Raw genomic sequence first — 17936 nt, forward strand, 5'->3', positions numbered from 1 at the left:
TAGTCGGGTAAGGAACGCGAACACGCATTAATGGTGTCACGGATGAGAGTTAAGGGATGGATGTGACTATAAGGTGGAGTCTATGATCTGTTCCACCTTTCGTGAGGGTATCGTATGAAGACAGCGACAGCGACACAGCGACGGGGGTCATTCTGCGTCGCCCATTAATGATGGGGTCGTGGAACGACGCCGGACTGCTTGTGGTTTAAGCTACCGTGATTGAAGTTTTTGTCCGAGACTACCTGCCCCGGTGGAGGAACAGCGAGCCTTGCTCTCTCCCTTGACCTTTCTTGGTGCCAAGGAGTCTCTACCCTTTCTCTTGTGCACGTTACCCCGCTCCTTCCCTAACATTCGGGCATTCGATGCTGCGTCGGGACTCGGGACGTCGACGTGTTCCCACGCTCCTCCCAGTCTCTCACGCGGAGGAGACTCAGACAGCAACGTCTCGCTGACCTTCTCACCCCATCAGCTCTGTTAGATTGACGAGATGGGGAGTAGACTCATAGGGATACCAGTAGTGCAGTCGATATACGTTTCTCGCTATTGGTGTAATGATGAGAGCGAGATGAAGATACAGAGGAGGATGGATGGCTTTTGGTGAGTGGGAGCAGCGGCGCAAGGGGAGTCGCTTTCTGGGTGTGGGTTATCCTGTACTTGATGCAGAGTCTTTTAAAGAACAAAAACACCATCTCCGGTTGCTTCTTGTTATGTCTGAAGCCTGTGGAGCTGCTCCCTCCGTCTCTCTAGTTTTGTGGATCGTCTCTCCTCTTTGCTGTCTTTGGCTTCTATATCAGAAGTAGAAATCTTGTAGGTGTTTGTTAGGAGCTTCATGCGGTTCTGTTCTTCTTCCTTCTTGTAATTGTTTTCTGAGTGCTGCTATTTCTTTCTCTTTTTTCTTTTCCTTCTCAGAGTCTAGCGGAGATGAGATTTGGCTGAGAGAAAGCGACCGACGGGGGAAAGGATGGAAGTAAAGGGAAGAGTGCAGTGAGAGATGTGCATGAAGAATGAACAGAACTCTGAAGGGTAAAAGTCGAAGAGAAGTACAAAAGCTGGAGAAATGATGGTTATGCGAACAGCATAGAGAGCTTTCATATACGATAGTTATCATCTCTTTCCTCGTTGGGGCTGTGCTTGTGCTTGGCTGAAGAGCTGGCGAACCGGTGGTGGAACGGATCTGTGGCGATGGGAGGGATCGATCCCGGGGTCGCCTCTGCCACATCGGTCCCTGCCCTCCATCTCGGCAATCCCAACAGCGTCGACGACCACCGCAGCCACCACTTCGGCAGAAGAGACCAAGAGCCGAACACCACGACTACGACCACCAATAGCAGCGGCAGCAACAACCATCCCAACGACGACGGCGGCACTGCCGAGGACCAGTCCGCCGGTGGGCTCGAGGCCGGTTCTGTCGAAGGAGCCAGTAGCACCGCCGGCCGCCGGTCGCGTGGACGGCCGCCCGGGTCCAAGAATAAGCCGAAGCCGCCTATCATCATCACGCAGGAGAACCCCAGCGCGCTCCGCTCGCATGTCCTTGAGGTCGCGAGCGGGACCGACATCATGGACGCCGTAGCCGCCTTCGCCCGTCGGAGGCAGCGTGGCGTTTGTATCCTGAACGGCAGCGGGGTCGTGACCGACGTCACGCTCCGCCAGCCCGGTGCGCCGGGGGTCGTCACCCTCCACGGCCGCCTCGAGATCCTTGCTCTTTCGGGGGCTTTCCTGCCAGCGCCATCGCCACCCGGGGCCACCGGGCTCACAGTCTACTTAGCCTGCGGCCAGGGGCAGGTGGTGGGAGGCAATGTTGTGGGCGAATTGGTCGCGTCGGGCCCCGTGATGATGGTCGCAGCCACATTCTCCAACGCGACATATGAGCAATTACCGCTCGTGGTCGAAGAGCCAGCCACGGCGGTGGCTCCACCGAGCACAGAAGGATTGCCGCAGAACCCGTGTGACAGTGGAGTTGGCGTTCGATCGTCGTCGCAGCAGCCACATGGGGGATGGGATCCAGCGGCGATGCCACTGTACAATCTGCCGCCAAATCTGTTGCCTAATGGTCCGATGCCCCATGAGGTTCTCGGCGCTTGGGCATCTGCTGCCGCTCCTCGGCCACCTCCGTCCTACTAAGTCCCTACACTTCTCCTATCTATATATATATATATATACATACATATATGTTCCTATGTTTGTTGTACCTTTGTTATTGTAGTGTTCTTCTTGTTCATCATCCTCATGTCAATGCCATTGCATGATCTCTCTCTGCAGTAAACATATATACTGGAGTTGGAGGTTCATCAATTTCAATAAACAAATATTCTATATCTACTCACACTAAATTCATCATCCTCATGTCAATGCCTTGTTCTTGTTGTGCATGATCAGTTGGATGCTCGTTTAGGTACAAGATGATGAAATTTTCAATTAATTATGATTATTTCTGAGATCTTCATCTTTGATGTTTCTTTCGTGCAATTACTCGAGCTCGTAGAAACCGTGCAATCTGATTCTAATCTGAAACAACTTGCAGTCTCGATGAAACTGTCCATTTGATGACTTCTATCACACCATTGCATGACAAGTTCACAGATCCTACTGTTACCAACTAAGCAGGGTTAGCATTAGGATGGTGACTGCAGCTGTGAAGGGAGATTGTTTTTGGTCTCTCTCGGTGCACTAAATTCTCCAAGCTGTTGTTTCAGCTTCAGGTTTAGGTGAGGCAGTTGGGTGTTAGGAGGTCATTCTTTCACATCAAGACAATTTTGCTTGTCTTCTTCATGATCACTAGGGGCCATGGGGACATCAAACAAGAACTGCTTGCACTCTTTTGTGGCACGAATCCTGCTCCATTTCTTCCTCTTCTGCCATCTGATTCTGTTTGGTAAAGACTGCTTGTCTCGCTGCTGCCGTGATTCTGTAACCGATACCTTTCGCTTCTCTGATGATGTTTAGCTTATGGCTTCCTGCTCATGACGGAGTAAACATGATCATGAGCAGGAACATAAGTTGAGCTGGAAGAAGCTGTCTTGCAGCACAAAAGTCGGTCAATCGGCATGCGTGGCTGTGCTACTTTGCCTTGGTCTTGCTTGTTCACACCGCATGGATATATAGTCTTGTTTGTTCACAACCATGGTCACTCAACTCTGGTTGAGTTTTCCGATATCAGGGTCGCATTTTTAAGATACGAACAGATCTAATTGTCCTTGTCGAAGGATCAGTGTTGTTGTCTTAGCTAAATGATTTATTTTTAGTTTGCTTATGTTCCGAGTAATGAATGTTTTTATCTTTAATTCAGAGTACTCCTCAAACTTCCATCCGGACTTGCTTTAATCATGTTAGATGCATCCTTGTCTTTCATTTGACACACAGATTAGTCCTTTGTGATGTTACGGCCTTTCTGCTATTGGTTGCTTGGTCTATTGTCTTTGGTGCTGAAAATTCAAACTGCAAGATGGCCTCTGCATTCTTGTCACACACAGTTCATGGAGTTCTTGCTACTGTGTGCGCATATATAACTCTGGACATGCAACACAAATTCCTTTATGTTTTGCATTGAGCTACATCAAAGGTAATTCGACTTAGAGAAAATCATGTATATGTATGTAGCAACATCATTTCTGGTTTTCTATTTATCTTGAATTCTTAGCTTTGGCTTGGAAGCTGCTTGAAAACTGTGCTATGCCTGTTTGTAAGTTTATTATCCTACTACTGAAGTGCTAAAAACTATTCAGAATTGCGCGAGTCAAATTTGGAGATGATCGAGTTGTTATGTTATATTATACTGTTAAACTCTTGAGATCACATGTGAGCTGTTTAAATGTTTCATACCCAACACATGAACCTTGAATTAAGTAGGGGATGAGAGTTCCAGGACTTGTTAAGTTCAACACCTCATGCTCTCATTAAAGTCAAGTTCCATGTCCAAAGTAGAGAAAGTGCTGAGAAGTTCCTCGAGTCCTTCAGAATGAAACATGATAATATCCAGTATTGAGTTTCATTTTTGTTCCAACACTTGCCTCTTTTCAACCCAAAACTGTGCATGATGTCAATGGATTGCCAAAACCTGTGAGATTATATATATAAGTATTGCATTTGTTATTTCATACTGCATCACAAATGCACCATATGGATATGTATATATTTATCAAAGCTTGTCGTATCATGACATATCGTTCGATATGGGTGGTATGTATCGATACGAAGGATCAATATGAACAGTATATATTGATTTGTTGTTACGTCTTACCATTTTATGTGTCACTATATCGATACGTATCATATCGATGATCGATCAGTACATTGGTACGGACTGATAAGACGAACTATGATATTTACCATCTACTGTACTATCATATTTTCTTTTATATTCAGTTCAATATGAATGTAGTTGGTTCGACCCCATGAAATGAGATGTTGCATATTTTTCATCTTGATTTGTTGTTCTTAAACTCAAGAGTCCAGCATATATAAATGCAATATGATCGATGCTGCTAATGATGCACTTGAATCTTAGGAGCCTCTGTTGGCAACTGAAGGCAATAGGTCAGTCATTTTTATTATGAGAAGCATGAGTGCTTGTGACTATATACCAATATATACAGGGATTACTCAGGTTGTGAGGACTTTTTCCTTCCTCTTGGTCCAAATTGGAACTCATGTCGATTGCCTTCTTACATCAATGTTAGCAGATCTGATCCTTAGTTACTTCTTTTGTTCTGCAAGAAACTAATTAGATACTGAAAGCAGTTCCTCACATGAGAACAGCCTGATCTATTTAGATATTGGAGCTCCACTATAGATTTGATGCTGATGATACATCATTTCAGCCAAACATACCTAACAGTTGCTGAAAAATCCACAAGAGTTTATTCGATACATGACCATCACACCTTCAACCTAATTATGAATCAAAACATGAGATTCATTGTATCCATTATTCAGCAGAATTGCAGTCAAGAGCTCATTGTACCCCAGAAAAATGTGATGTAACATCCATGATGAATCAAAATTGATCAGTTCATATGATGATCGTTTGCATCTCGTGTATGGATGGAAATCATGGAATAGCGTTCATGGGAGTGATGCAATCCCCCTTCACAGAAAATATAATTAGGTATAGATCAGTCAAAAAGAACAGGAAGATTGGCTAAAGATTTGGTTGGATACAGTTGATATTCCCAATCAGCTTTATCACAGCTGATCTAACAAAGGGCTTCCTTCCTTTGCAAGAACAAACAAACCACCGTCACCTCTTGAGATCCTGAAATCCTCGTCGAGGTATGTTATCAGAAGCCAGGACTCAGCTCTATTTCCAGGCAGAGGGACTTTGAGAGGTGGCTGGCCAGAGATGGAACGAGTGACGTTTGCAACAGCCTCTTGTACTGGGTTCAGCGTCTGCTGAACAGGTTTCAGGTTGATACTCTGCCCAAAGATATCAAACTTCTCCGGCAGATCCAGTGTTGATGATATCTCCGGAGGCTGAAAAGTTCCTTCCTTGAACTGGACCTGCACCGGCATGAACAAGCTTGAAGTTCCTTGTGAAAAAAAAAGCAAATTTCGCTACCAGACGAACAAGCATTGCAAAGTCCGACGGCATACCGGTACGCGGACCGCCCGGTACCAGACGAACCGTGCTACAGTGCTACAGTAATACTCTGTAGCAATGCTATAGTTCTACAGTAAGAGGAAATCACTCGGTAAGCCCTGGTGTACCGTTCGGTATGCCTTGGTGTATCGCTCGATATGCCGGTACCATACCATACCAAGCCAACCTCGAAACACCGGTACAGTACGGTATTGCATACCTTGTTCAAAATTCAGCTCATCAAAATAACACTATTCCTTCCGAGGGGCATCAAGATTCCCCAAAGGATTCCTTGCTCTAAAGTTGATACATGGAGCAAAATTTCAATTTAAAATTAATTTTGTACAGTTTCTCAAACCATGAAATCATGAAAAGGTTACAAACATATTCCTTAATCCATTTTTTCAAGAATTGAACATTAACAGCAATTCCAACAACATGCAAACACTACAGGTGCAGTTTGCCCTTCTCTGGAATAGTATTAACAATTGACCAGTATGTGTTTCTCCAACTAAAGCAAATATGTACAATATGTTTATGTTGTGAATTTTAAGAGAAATACTAGTTACTTGAAGGGAAAAAAAGCATAATGAGAATTCATTTGTGACTAAAATGAGGATACCAGTATTCTGGATAAAACATGGGATTCAACATAGTAAAACGAAAATCACATTCCAAAGTCATTCCTCAATCCATTGTTTCAAGAATCCAAACACTAAAAGCATTTCCTATTTAACACAGACATATATGCAAACTCAACAAGTGCAGTTGCTCTTCTCTGTATTAGTGTCACTAACTGAACAGTAAGTGTTTCTCCAACTAAATCAATATACTAAGTATGTCTAAGCTGTGTTTGATAAGAGCACTACTAGTTACTTGAAGGGAAGAAAAAAACATAATCAGAAATCACTTGTGACTGATATGAGGATACCTGGATTCTGGATGAACTTCGAACTCCAAAGGAAGCAGAAACACTAAAAGCAAAAGTGGCAAAAGGGCTGGAAAGAGTTGTAGCATTCACAATTTCCATAGTCTGGCAGTCAATTGCTTGAGATATCCTTTTAATTTTCAACAATGGTGTTGTCCCCACTGCTAAAAGAGGTAATAGCTCAGAAGATGCTGTGTACCTAGAGCAAGTAAAAGACAACCTCTAATTAGCTAAAATAGTACACACAACATGAAGCCTTATATCTAATGCCATGATTCTTTCAATATCGAGACAATTATTTTGTTGAACATAAATTTTGTAGCAAAGAGGTGGCCTCTGCTGTTAATATGCAACAGAATATATATCTCATAAAAGTTGAGACGGATTCAGTGTAATGACCCAACGGAAACTTCATCATTGTAGCAAATTATTTAGAGGGCATGCAGCACCTACCCTTCAGGGTTCACATCAGCTACTTGATCTCATAGTCATTTTCCTGCCTTAAATAGCATGTTTCTTTCATATCCTCTCCTTTGTTACATCATGAAATTGTTGATTGATATGGATCATAGAACTCTGGTAATTGAGTGCTGACAGTTAACTATGCTTAGTGTAGTTGCTAAGCTTTAATCTTTCTACAGCTCATATTTGTACTCAGCAAGTTGCATATTCATCTTTAGGAATCTCAAAGGAACCTTCAAGATTATCCTACATCATGTACTAAGGATGAATCAAATTAAATGAAAGACCCTCTTCTGGTAGACAGAAAAAGTAGAGAATCATGCCAATATCTACAGGTTACAGTAACCACAATTCCATCTTCGTTTCCTCTACATGCCATAAATTTAACATATTGACATGCAAACCCATGTTCAACCTTGAACAGTCTGATTGACGCAGGTCCCTAATGTCTATTTTCTTGGTGACCAGGAATATTTCGCGAGAAGAAAACAACTATAATCAAGAACAGGACATACCAATTACTGTGCAATGTATTGTTATGCGAATTTAAATTACCGTCATTTTCTTAGCCCCAACGAGAACTGACGAATCTGAATCCCTAAGGAACAGGAAAAGAAGGGAGAGAAAAATCCAAACAACTCACAGTAGAATCCAATTGCCATCAAGAAGCTCGGGGGCCTCCGTCGGCGCTGGAGTGGGATTTGCTGCCTCCAGCTGGTTGACCAGCTCCAAGATATCGGCCCTATCTTCGACCGATGCCCTAAACCCCAACTCCGTCCCATACAACGAGTCCACAAGGCACCGCTTCAAGTCCCCAAGGTTATCCTCGGAAGGAGTCGGGGTTCCATTTCCCGACAAATTCCCTGCTCCCCCGGGCTCTCGCCCCCATTCGTCTTCATCCACGGGAGGATCCGCCGGCGACGGCGCCTCGACCTCCGGCTCCGCCTTCTCTCCCCACTCGTCGGTGATGCCAGCCGCGAAGGACGCCGAGGCCCCTGGTTCGGTGCCCCATTCGTCCTCGTCTCTGGGGGGATCAGGCGCCGACGGCGGCTCGGCATCTGGTTCGAACTTCTCCCCCCACTCGTCGGCGATTCTCGGTTCACGGTCTTCGCCTGGGACGGCGGAAGCGGCAGCGAAGGAGGACGATCTATAGATTTTAATGGCAGCGGAGGAGCAGGAGAGGGAGGGGAGGGCGAGGGTCTTGGATAGAAGTCGATGCGGTCTGTTCGACTTCTGAGGAGCGGCAGAGGAGAAGGTTGGGAGCGAGGAAGGCAGGAGGGCGGCCATCTGGTAGCGCTGTGGTTCGTGTTCGGGTGGTCGGAATACGAAGCGGCGACAGCGGTGGTCGTTTCGCTGCCACCAAAAATATCTTCCCATTTATTCTTATATAAAAGGGAAAAAGAAATACTGGCTCATCTGTCTTGGCCCAGACAAAGAATAGATAATCGGGAGCCTTACGTTGGCTAATCAACTGGGTCCCGCAATGATATGCATGGCTACCGGATGGACCCCGCTTCGAAATGGCCGTGCTACCGGGGTTCATTTCCCATACGCTGTCTGATTTGTCGCACGAAGGTCAAGTGCTGCTCGATCGGTGCAATGGCAGCAAAATGCAATGCATTTGGAATCTTTTCGTAGGAAATTTTTTTGCCGCCCCACAGATTTGGAATCCCGATTAGTTTGGGTGCTCATTGCATTTTGGCCACGCAAAGTACTGCTAATAATGCACATTGGAGCTTAAAAACAAATAAATAATAAAATAAAATAAAATAAAAAACTCACGAGACAATACATTTTGTTGTGAATATTAATTATCACATCCTTGAGATCTAATAAATATAATGAAATAATTTCCAAGAGGATATAGTGTCTCTCGTATTATAGGAAAATGATATGACATAATTTGATAGCACACCCTTTGGCAGCAATTCACAGCCACAATAGCACCAACATGGAGCTTCGAAGCCGATGTGGCGGATCACGTTGGTGTGACACCTCGGACAAAACGACCATCCTCCCGTGTACAAGACCATGCAAAGTGCAACGTTGGGTACGAACTTCCCTCGAAAAGTTTGAGACGATATCATTGGGTACGAAGCTACCCTTAGAAAGCTTGGGATGACATTGTTGGGTATGAAGCTACCTTGCAAAACTCAGGACGATGTTGTCGAGTACAAAACTGCCCTACAAAACTCAAGATAAGAGTTGTCAGGTATGCCACGCAAAGCTTAGGGCGACGTCGCTCGGTGCCGATCCATGCAGGTCGACAAGTGTTTGCATGGAGGATATGTGTTTGCCGCTTAAGGGATCAACGGTTATTAGTGAAGTAGGTACGACCAATTCCCATGTGTAAATATAAAAATCCATCGCTTGGTCAGCACCGGGGGAGGCTTTTTTCGGATACTCAACTCTCTTTCTCTCATTCTACCAAAAACTAATTTAAGCCTCGGAAGGGTCAAGTCGAGAAATTTCCCTCTCGACCTTAACCTGTTTGCAGGAGCCCCGTGATGGAGAGGCAAGTCGCTCGCCAAGAAAGATGGGCGCGCTCGATGAGGCAAGTTGCTTGCCAGGAGGGAAGGTCGCGATCGGTCGAGAAATCCACCTCCCGACCTCGACCTGTTTGCATGAGCTCAACAACAGAGAGGCAAGTCACTCGTCAAGATAGAGGCAAGCCCAATGAGGCTCGAACCCGACTCGACAAGCCCAATGAGGCTCGAACCCGACTCGACCCAACGTTCGCCCTCTCCACTCGAGTGTCTATGTGGGCGGCTTTGCGCATTAGGGATTGGATCAAGCCACGGTGACTTCTCGGCTACGGCTTAAAAATTCACCAACAAAAGGAAATAGAGGTATTAATTAATTTGTAAACTTTATTAAAAATCTAATTGATAGAATTTTAGATATAGTAAAGAACATATAAAGCGTTCTCTGTTTCTTGAATAGATGATGTTATCCGATAGAAATTGCACCCGTTCTCTGTCCAATTATGGCAGATTCGAGCTTAGTCTTCTTCGTCTTCCTCCTGGAAGCGGAGGTGTTTCCCCTCCGGCGTAGGCAGCCCCTTCAACACCAACACGTTCGGCGAAGCAGCCATCACTTCCTCTTCTCCTTCGATCTCGTCGTCGCTATTGTAGATGAACCTCGTGTGCTTCCCTGTGAATTCAGCCAATCTATGCTTCACATCCTGCACCCGCATCTTCTTCAGACCGTCGCACAAGCCATCCAACTCCTCCTCCTCCTCGTCGCCCGATTTCTCAGGGGAGTCGAACGTCAGCGTCCGGTTGATGAGGAGTTCTTGAGGACCGAGGCGTTCCTCTGCGCGGAAAGCCGCCACAACCTGAACGAACTGCACGCACAACAATATATGGGAGATCAAAGGACGTGAAAAACCATGGCCAAACATGGAACTAAACGATGATTAAGATGTATCAAAGGAAGAGATAGCGGAGGGAACTCCGTGCAAAGGATGAGGCGAGCTCTTCTCAGGATACCTTTAGATGGTCGTCTTGTTCTGGATAAACACAAGGCGATGCGAACCCCACGGAAGCAAAGCCTTCCTTCGAGCCAGTCAGGTCGGGGATCTGCGGCGTATTGGCCGGCGTCGGGGCGAGAAGCCGCATCGGCGATCTAGCGAGGTCCAAGATGGAGGAGAACAGCGGCGTCGGATGCCCCACCGGCAGCTTATCGATAAGCTCAGCGTCTTCCTCAACCTTCTGCAGCAGCGTCCGCACCTGGCCACGGAGCACCTCCTCGCCCGACACGGGGGTCCTACTCGCTGGAACCCGGCTCTCGACCGACGACGACGAGGCCGTCTTCTCCACCAGTAGCCGCCCAGCGGCGAGCCCGACGACGGGCGAGTCGTTGGTGACGTCAATAAGCCCCGCCCGTTCCTCTCCGTTTCTCGATCTCGAGTGCGACTCCTCTTGCCTGCTTGCGACAGTGCATTCGGCGGCGGCCCGAGATCTTGTGTTCCTTCCCGTGGATGATGGGGTTTCCATTGCCTGTGACAACTATGAAGCCTCCAAGTCTTGGAAAGGAAGATGGAGACGCAAGAATGGAGGTGGGCGGAAGAAGAAGAAGAGGAGGGGGTATAAAAGATTTGAATCGGGAGGTCTACAACGGTAACATGGACCGTTGTAGGGGAGGGAAGAGGTGAGGAAGAAAGAAAGGATCTCTTGGTTTCTTTCCTTACGTGCAAAAACTAGACGTTGACAAGGATATAAACATATGTTGCAATATTACTTCGTTTGGATTGGTGTTCTACAGTCATTGTTTGCTTACGCTTTAGACCTTAATTAACACAAAGTGTGAGCCTTTTTATTCTACTATAACAAGTATGTATGAATGAATCCTCTGCACGTAATCTATGTGAATTGCATGTAGTTTGGTCATGACATGTACGCCTGTTGAGAAGCTTGTTATATTGTGTGCATACGTGTCAAATCAGAAAAGTGCTAATGCTGTGGGAAACGCACATGAATCGCTAACGTGGCATGGAGATGGGTCCCACTTTGTCCATGACTCGTATATCGTAGAGTCTGTCGAAGCCCGGCCCATGTCAGCCCAAAGCTTAGCGTATCCGTCCCCGTTTCCTTAGCTTGTGCTACGGACTACATGTTGTATAACAAACAACACAATTCTCTCTCCCCCCCCTCTCTCTCTCTCTCTCTCTCTCGCTCGCGTGGTTGTTGCGAGAGATTGCTCTCATCGGAATACCATTGGATCCGCCACTTTGCCTTCCTCCCTTCTCTTCTGTCATTCTTCGTTCTCCTCCCCCGCCGGAGATCAGTTCGCTAGACAGAGAGATTTACGCTGGTTTTTGGTTCCTGATCTAGCTTGAAGTCCCGATTCGTCTGCGATAGTGTTCGATTTCATGTAAGTATGTTCCTCCTCCTCGATCGAACGTTTTTTTATGTGTTTCCCAATAGAATCGTGCTTTTTTTCGGGAGATATCTGTTTTTGTTTCCGTTTCGAATTTCGTCGGTGAATTTTTCAGTTCAAGATTTTAGTATTTATATCCACGAGTTAGGGTTTTACAGCGAGATTTGAAGGGAAATTGAGAATTGAATTGTTTGGGTTGTTGACGTTTTCAATTCGGTTATTAGATTGGAGAATATTGCTCTTTAGAATTGATCGAGTGAGAAATAGGATGGCTTGAGAGGGAAAGAAGGAGAGGAAGAAAGGAGAGTCAAAGTAAGTGTTACGTAGAGTTAGAAGGAGAAGTTAGACAATGGGAGGCAGCGAGACGGATTCCAAGGGGCCGAAGACATCTGCCGTGCAGGTACTTTATTCTGCTCTTGCAATTGCAAGTTTTATCCTATTCGATGGTCTGGTTTGAATCAAGAGTCTAAGACTTTGATTTTTATTTGTTTAATTATCTACTTATTATGTTTTTTTCTCCATTCTCAGGAGCAGCCACCGGCCACAAGCTCCAATCCCAGTGCTTCACTCTGTCCTGACTGGTCTGGATTTCAGGTGATGATGGGAATTTTCTTGCTTCAGTGAATTGTGACATTTGGGAACCTCCCAACAGATCTTGTGAACTCATGACTTTGTATTTTATCTGACACCAATAGGCATACTCGCAGATTCCTCCACATGGCTTCTTCCATTCTCCGATCGTATCAAGTCCTCAGGCTCATCCCTACATGTGGGGACCTCAGGTGCTTTCTTCTATTACATTAAAAAAAAAGCCTCCTTTTTTTCCTCTCAAATTTCAGATGCACTTTTCTGACTCTTGGTTGCTGGGTTAGTTGTATATATGGGGAGTTCAAATTTGGGGAGACAATTTGCAATTGGAAAATGTAACCTCTTAAATGTGACAAAAGATATTTTTATCCAAATTTTGCTCGTTCCATATGAGGACAGATCTGTCGTGGAAGAGAAAAGGTCTGTTGAGAGTATTGATTCATGAACAAAGACAAACAATCTAGCACGAAGTTAGCTTATTTACTGCACACTGCTTCAGAATAGGGACATTGATTTCTTTCATTAAGTAGCACGCCTCTCCTTATGCCGATCCCATCACCAGCATTAGTCTACATGTGCTAAGTTCAGTAATTTAAATGAAATCAGTAACTACATGCCTATGTATGTCTAGTGAATTTCTTTAACATTCTTGGCTTCTCATCTATGATGTTTTTATTTTGACTAGTGGGAGTCTTCCAAGTTAGTATGATTTTGTGGTATTAGCCTGGTTAGTCTGAGTGTAAATTTTAAGCACCTAAATTTTTTTAAAAAAAGTTAAGAGTGAATATGGAAGGATGACAGTGGTGACGGTTTTGAGTGAAGTCAGGTGGGTTTCTCATGTTGCTGTTACTTAATTATGATACACTGGTGAAATGTATTCTTAATCATCTTTTTTCTCCTTTTAGCACCTTATGCCACCTTATGGGACCCCACCACCTCCATATGTTATGTATCCTCATGGAATATATGCACATCCATCTACTCCACCGGTATGTCATTTTAGAACATGACTAAGCAAAAGACTTCTTACTTTTGAAATGCATGACTTTTTTTTCAGTGCATTGCAAATGTTACTAATGACTTGCTATGCTCCTTAATCTGTGAGTAGGGTTTGCACCCGTTTAGTCCTTATGCTATGACTTCTCCAAATGGCAATGCTGAAGCCCATGTGAGTTCCCAAGCTAATCCACACTATAAAATTTATTGTGATCTAGAACTCAGTATAAGGGTGGTGAGTTGTGTGATATGCTTTTGTATCTCACAGGGAAGCATACCTGCAAGCACAGAAGGAGATGCAAGATCATCTGAAGGGAAAGAAAGGAATGCAATTCAAAAATTGAAGGGAAGTTTTGGAAGTTTGAATATGGTAACAGAAAAGAATAAGAATGAGCTGGATAAAACATCAGGAGCGGTTAATGGAATCTTCTCACAAAGGTAAAGGCATATTGGACTGGTTAATTATTATCGTGATGTGCTGCTTTTATAATTGATATGATTCGATTGTTTCCAGTGGTGATAGCGGCAGTGAAAACTCAAGTGAAGGAAGTGATGCTAACTCTAAGAATGTGAGTCATTTCCTTTGTAATGCTTTCCTAATTGTTTATGGAAAACAATATAAACTGTACATTTTAGAGTTTCCTGTTGGTAGTGCATTCATAAGCTGTCACCACATAACAGAACCTGTGTTGTATTAGATATTCTGTGTTTCCCATACATTAATGCAAATTTAACTGATGGCTACTGTTGTCAGTTGCAACATACAATGTTGCATTATTAAACACCAGAATGCTGAAGGTCATTTGAAATAATAGCACATTTAAGAAACAGTAATTATTAACTTGTGTAGTTTTTCGAGCTGTTTTCATTAGTCAAACATAAACTTTCTACAATGAACTTCAAATGTTTACATGTATCCTTAGATTAAGTTAGCTATTGTTGTATGGCATCTTCTAAGATCAACTGTTATAAAGTGGGAAGAACAAAATATCGTTTCTGAAGACCCCATTTTCGTGAGTCAAATTCTGGCAGTTGATGCCCAGTTATAATTTAATGTGTGTATATTCATTACAGATATCAAATTAGTGTATTCAGATTTTTTTGGGAATTATTTTTCTATTTTAATGTGATAACATGCGGACTTCAACCTCAGCATTTGCTGAAAGTATTGGCCGCTCAGAATTGGAGCAACAGTTACAGTTTATAGGTTACTTCGAATAAGAATATTTGCGGACTTCAAATTTGTATATTCATTACAGATATCAAATTTGTGTATTCAGATTTTTTTGGGAATTATTTTTCTATTTTAATGTGATAACATGCATACTCCAACCTCAGCATTTGCTCAAAGTATTGGCCGCTCAGAATTGGAGCAACAGTTACAGTTTATAGGTTGCTTCGAGTAAGAATATATGCTTTATTAAATTTTGAGTGACAAGCTTAGTCTTTGCTTATTCATCAGGTCCTTTGGAATGAGGTCATGTTAGGTCATTAAAATATGGTCTAATATTACTTTGATTTGTTATACATATGAGAGAGGGCCCAAAACATCAAAAAGCTACTCTTGATGTTGTGACCTAGCAATAATTGTTATGAATAGCAACCTTAGCAGATGATGGAAAAATAGGACTTATTTAAGCTAACCCCTTATTATGAGGATGTTTGGCTGATTGTTTATTGTTAAACTCTGACAAATTTTGACTATGAGATTTTTTTTCCTGCTGTCAGCCTTCTTTTTTGCTAATTAAAGTCTATCCAATTTCTGTTTAAATTTCACTATTGAATTAACAAGTATATTTTGAGGCAAGCATGTTCTGTTGAAATGCTAGCAGTTGATTAAGTGTGGAAATGCTCTCTTTTATGGTTTGTCCATGTAGCTTGCATATTATAGAGATAATTTCCATATTATGTTGTTTGAAAACTATACTTTTGGTGGATCAAGCATTAATGTTGTGAGAAAATTGTATAGGACTCGGAACCAAAGACAGGTGGCAGACATGAACCTTTGGATGGTAGGCACTATAAATTTTTTGCCTGGTTAATTTAATGAATTTTATATTAATGACTTATCATCCATGTGTCTTGCAGAGACATCCCAGAATGGCACAAGTGGCATTGCTACTGCATCAACACAGACAAAATCACATCAGACAGTCCCTGTAATGCCTATTTTAGCAGCTGGATTACCTGGGGTAGTTGCTGGTCCCACTACAAACTTGAATATAGGGTTGGACTACTGGGTTGGTCCAACACCGTCCGTAAACCCTCCAGTATATGGGAAGGTTCCTGCAACAGTAGCTTCAGGAGCAACAGTTACTAGTACACTTGTTGGAGGCAACGAAAAGGTTGCATCAGAGATTTGGCTACAGGTTTTTTCTCAGCTTCACTCCTAGTTATTTGACTGTAATATATTTATTGTTCTGAGCTTAGATAAACATTTTATTTGATGATGAATAAATAATATCTGCAATTAGTGTTTGCAACTTTGATGCCCGTTTGACAGTGGAGGATCTTCACAAGTATCTCTAAATTATTATCCTAGATCTATTCTTTGTCAATGCATTGGATACTTGGATTATTATCCTATTTATTGGAAATTAAAACAAGGGCACTTGACGGATACTTGATGTTGACCCATGAATGATAGGACTTCTAGAGCTCTGTATTTAGTAATATCATTTTAATAGGTACTAGATATTGGCCAATTCTTATGGTCCATTTAGTGTTACTATCTTTCTTGTTCATAGACTTACATGCACTTTTGTATTTTCATCCTCAGCATGTCAAGAGCATTGTGATGCAAAAGATAGCTTATTCCTGTTGAATAAGTTAACCATACTTGCATAATTAACATTCATCACTTACAATTAGGTTTTAACCACACATTTTTTCTGAATAAGCTTGAGAAAGCAAAAGCTATTATGTTTGACAAGTATAGTTTCATTATTATACCTTGTCATATCATGTCCTATTTTTAAGGATTCTTATACCAGCTGTAGGTTGGCTTTACATATATAAATTTCTGTTAAATGAACATACTCGGATAACTGTTCGTGCTGACATGTAACAAGTGAAGATTGAACCATTTTTTGTGTTTCTCTTCAAGACAAAGAGATAGTTCTCACTGACCTTGAAGTAAATATCCAGCATTCCGTTGGGTCATAAAAAGTATAACATTTCTGAATAAGGTATTTTGTTTTCTTTAACCGAGAAATGGTACTTTATTCCATTTTGTTGCATTATAAATAAGTTGCTGCCTTTTGTTACTAATTTGTTGCTCTGATGATCCAAGACTTATTTGCTAAAATTAAGATATAATGACTTAAACACCCTTCAAAATTCCCTTTTACTCCCTTTGTTATGTTTATCCTTTGTCTTCATATGCCTTTCCGATTCTCCAGAGCTAGTGATGCTACAGTTTATTTGCATTTCTCCTTTCCTTTTCCTGCACGATGCTGAACTTTGTGTTAATGGAACTGGCCTTTCGACACTTGTGTTGTTTAAATATATGGTTTTTGATGAATTCAGGATGAAAGAGAACTCAAAAGGCAGAGAAGAAAGCAGTCAAACAGGGAATCTGCACGTCGATCAAGGTTGCGCAAGCAGGTATTATGCATCCAGAGAGACTGGTAATCTCCAGGTTTGTAAGTGGCTGCCATTGGTTTAAGTTTCTACTTCCAGGTAGAGTATGAAGAATTGGCTCAGCGTGTTGAGGTTCTGAAGGAGGAGAATACAGCCCTCAGAGCAGAAGTAGATCATATCAGGAAAGAATATGATCAACTTGTTGCTCAAAATGCCTCCCTCAAGGTACTAAACTTTGTCTTCACTTGCTTCCAGTTGTTCTGCCTGCAATTTGCAAGCAGCAGAAATGATATTGCTATATGCAGGAGAGGACCGGGCAGACAACAAAAGAAAAAGAAGATTTAGTGATAAAGGAGAGCAGCCAACACGCCGATGATAATGCTCACAGGAGCTTGAGTTCTGAGCCACAAGAAGGGCAATCAGACTCTAAGCAGAGTGGCAAGTGAGATCATGACTGCTTCTCAGGCCTAACCCTGACTGAATCATAACCATGAATTCTTCACAGATTGACATAAAATGTTCCTTGCCTGATTGTCTTGATTGATCTTTTAGCAGTCAAGGCAAGCAGCATATATGGCTAAAATCAGTTGCCTCGTCACTTAGATTTTTTTTCATTCTATATGACATGATTACTGCTTGATATGTTATCGGAGGTTATATAGTTCCAAGTGTTGTGCTACAGCAGGTATAGAATATTGAGTTAAATAACTAACTGTGATCAAGTTCTATGTTCTCCTTATTGGACAGAATTTATGAAGCTTGTGTGTATTTCTTTTCAAGATAAATGAATCCTAAATAATTTGCTACTACCGGGGTTAGGTCTACCTGTATGAGAAGCTTTTGGTGGAATGTGAATAGCATCAGCCGCAGTCCCAACTTTGTTGCAGATTGTAACAAAGGAATGATGCTGCTGTCTCAACTTGA

At 42.8% G+C, this 17936-nt stretch overlaps 4 protein-coding genes across 7 annotated transcripts; 2 read left to right on the top strand and 2 right to left on the bottom strand.

Moving 5' to 3' along the window:
* Window positions 1–298: 298 nt before the first annotated feature.
* Window positions 299–2330, top strand: LOC135640341 (AT-hook motif nuclear-localized protein 20-like). The gene is made up of 2 exons (XM_065154679.1): window positions 299–807; window positions 910–2330. The coding sequence occupies exon 2, from the start codon at window positions 1183–1185 to the stop codon at window positions 2119–2121; it is 939 nt and encodes a 312-aa protein (XP_065010751.1). The 5' UTR covers window positions 299–807; window positions 910–1182; the 3' UTR covers window positions 2122–2330.
* Window positions 2331–4970: 2640 nt separating this feature from the next.
* Window positions 4971–8330, bottom strand: LOC103986747 (probable plastid-lipid-associated protein 3, chloroplastic). Its single transcript, XM_018826870.2, has 3 exons — window positions 7609–8330; window positions 6507–6702; window positions 4971–5496 (listed from the first exon to the last, which is right to left on the bottom strand). Exons 1-3 carry the CDS (start codon window positions 8250–8252, stop codon window positions 5182–5184), a joined length of 1155 nt encoding a protein of 384 aa, XP_018682415.2. The 5' UTR covers window positions 8253–8330; the 3' UTR covers window positions 4971–5181.
* Window positions 8331–9853: 1523 nt separating this feature from the next.
* LOC135640325 (uncharacterized) lies at window positions 9854–11001 on the bottom strand. The gene is made up of 2 exons (XM_065154644.1): window positions 10457–11001; window positions 9854–10311 (listed from the first exon to the last, which is right to left on the bottom strand). Exons 1-2 carry the CDS (start codon window positions 10961–10963, stop codon window positions 9967–9969), a joined length of 852 nt encoding a protein of 283 aa, XP_065010716.1. The 5' UTR covers window positions 10964–11001; the 3' UTR covers window positions 9854–9966.
* Window positions 11002–11626: 625 nt separating this feature from the next.
* LOC103986629 (bZIP transcription factor 1-B) lies at window positions 11627–17818 on the top strand. Of its 4 annotated transcripts, none has more exons than XM_009404672.3 (13): window positions 11627–11840; window positions 12071–12246; window positions 12375–12440; window positions 12542–12628; window positions 13340–13423; window positions 13543–13602; window positions 13699–13868; window positions 13945–13999; window positions 15400–15442; window positions 15519–15799; window positions 16959–17036; window positions 17112–17237; window positions 17318–17818. In XM_009404672.3, the coding sequence occupies exons 2-13, from the start codon at window positions 12196–12198 to the stop codon at window positions 17456–17458; spliced, it is 1242 nt and encodes a 413-aa protein (XP_009402947.2). In that variant the 5' UTR covers window positions 11627–11840; window positions 12071–12195; the 3' UTR covers window positions 17459–17818. The 4 variants fall into 4 exon arrangements, with proteins under 4 accessions (XP_009402947.2, XP_009402950.2, XP_009402949.2 ...); XM_009404675.3 differs by having other exon boundaries at window positions 12554–12628; XM_009404674.3 differs by having other exon boundaries at window positions 11702–11840; window positions 12114–12246; window positions 17318–17680.
* Window positions 17819–17936: the final 118 nt, after the last annotated feature.

Source organism: Musa acuminata, chromosome BXJ3-6, assembly GCF_036884655.1.
Source record: "Musa acuminata AAA Group cultivar baxijiao chromosome BXJ3-6, Cavendish_Baxijiao_AAA, whole genome shotgun sequence".
Taxonomy (NCBI): Eukaryota; Viridiplantae; Streptophyta; class Magnoliopsida; order Zingiberales; family Musaceae; genus Musa; species Musa acuminata.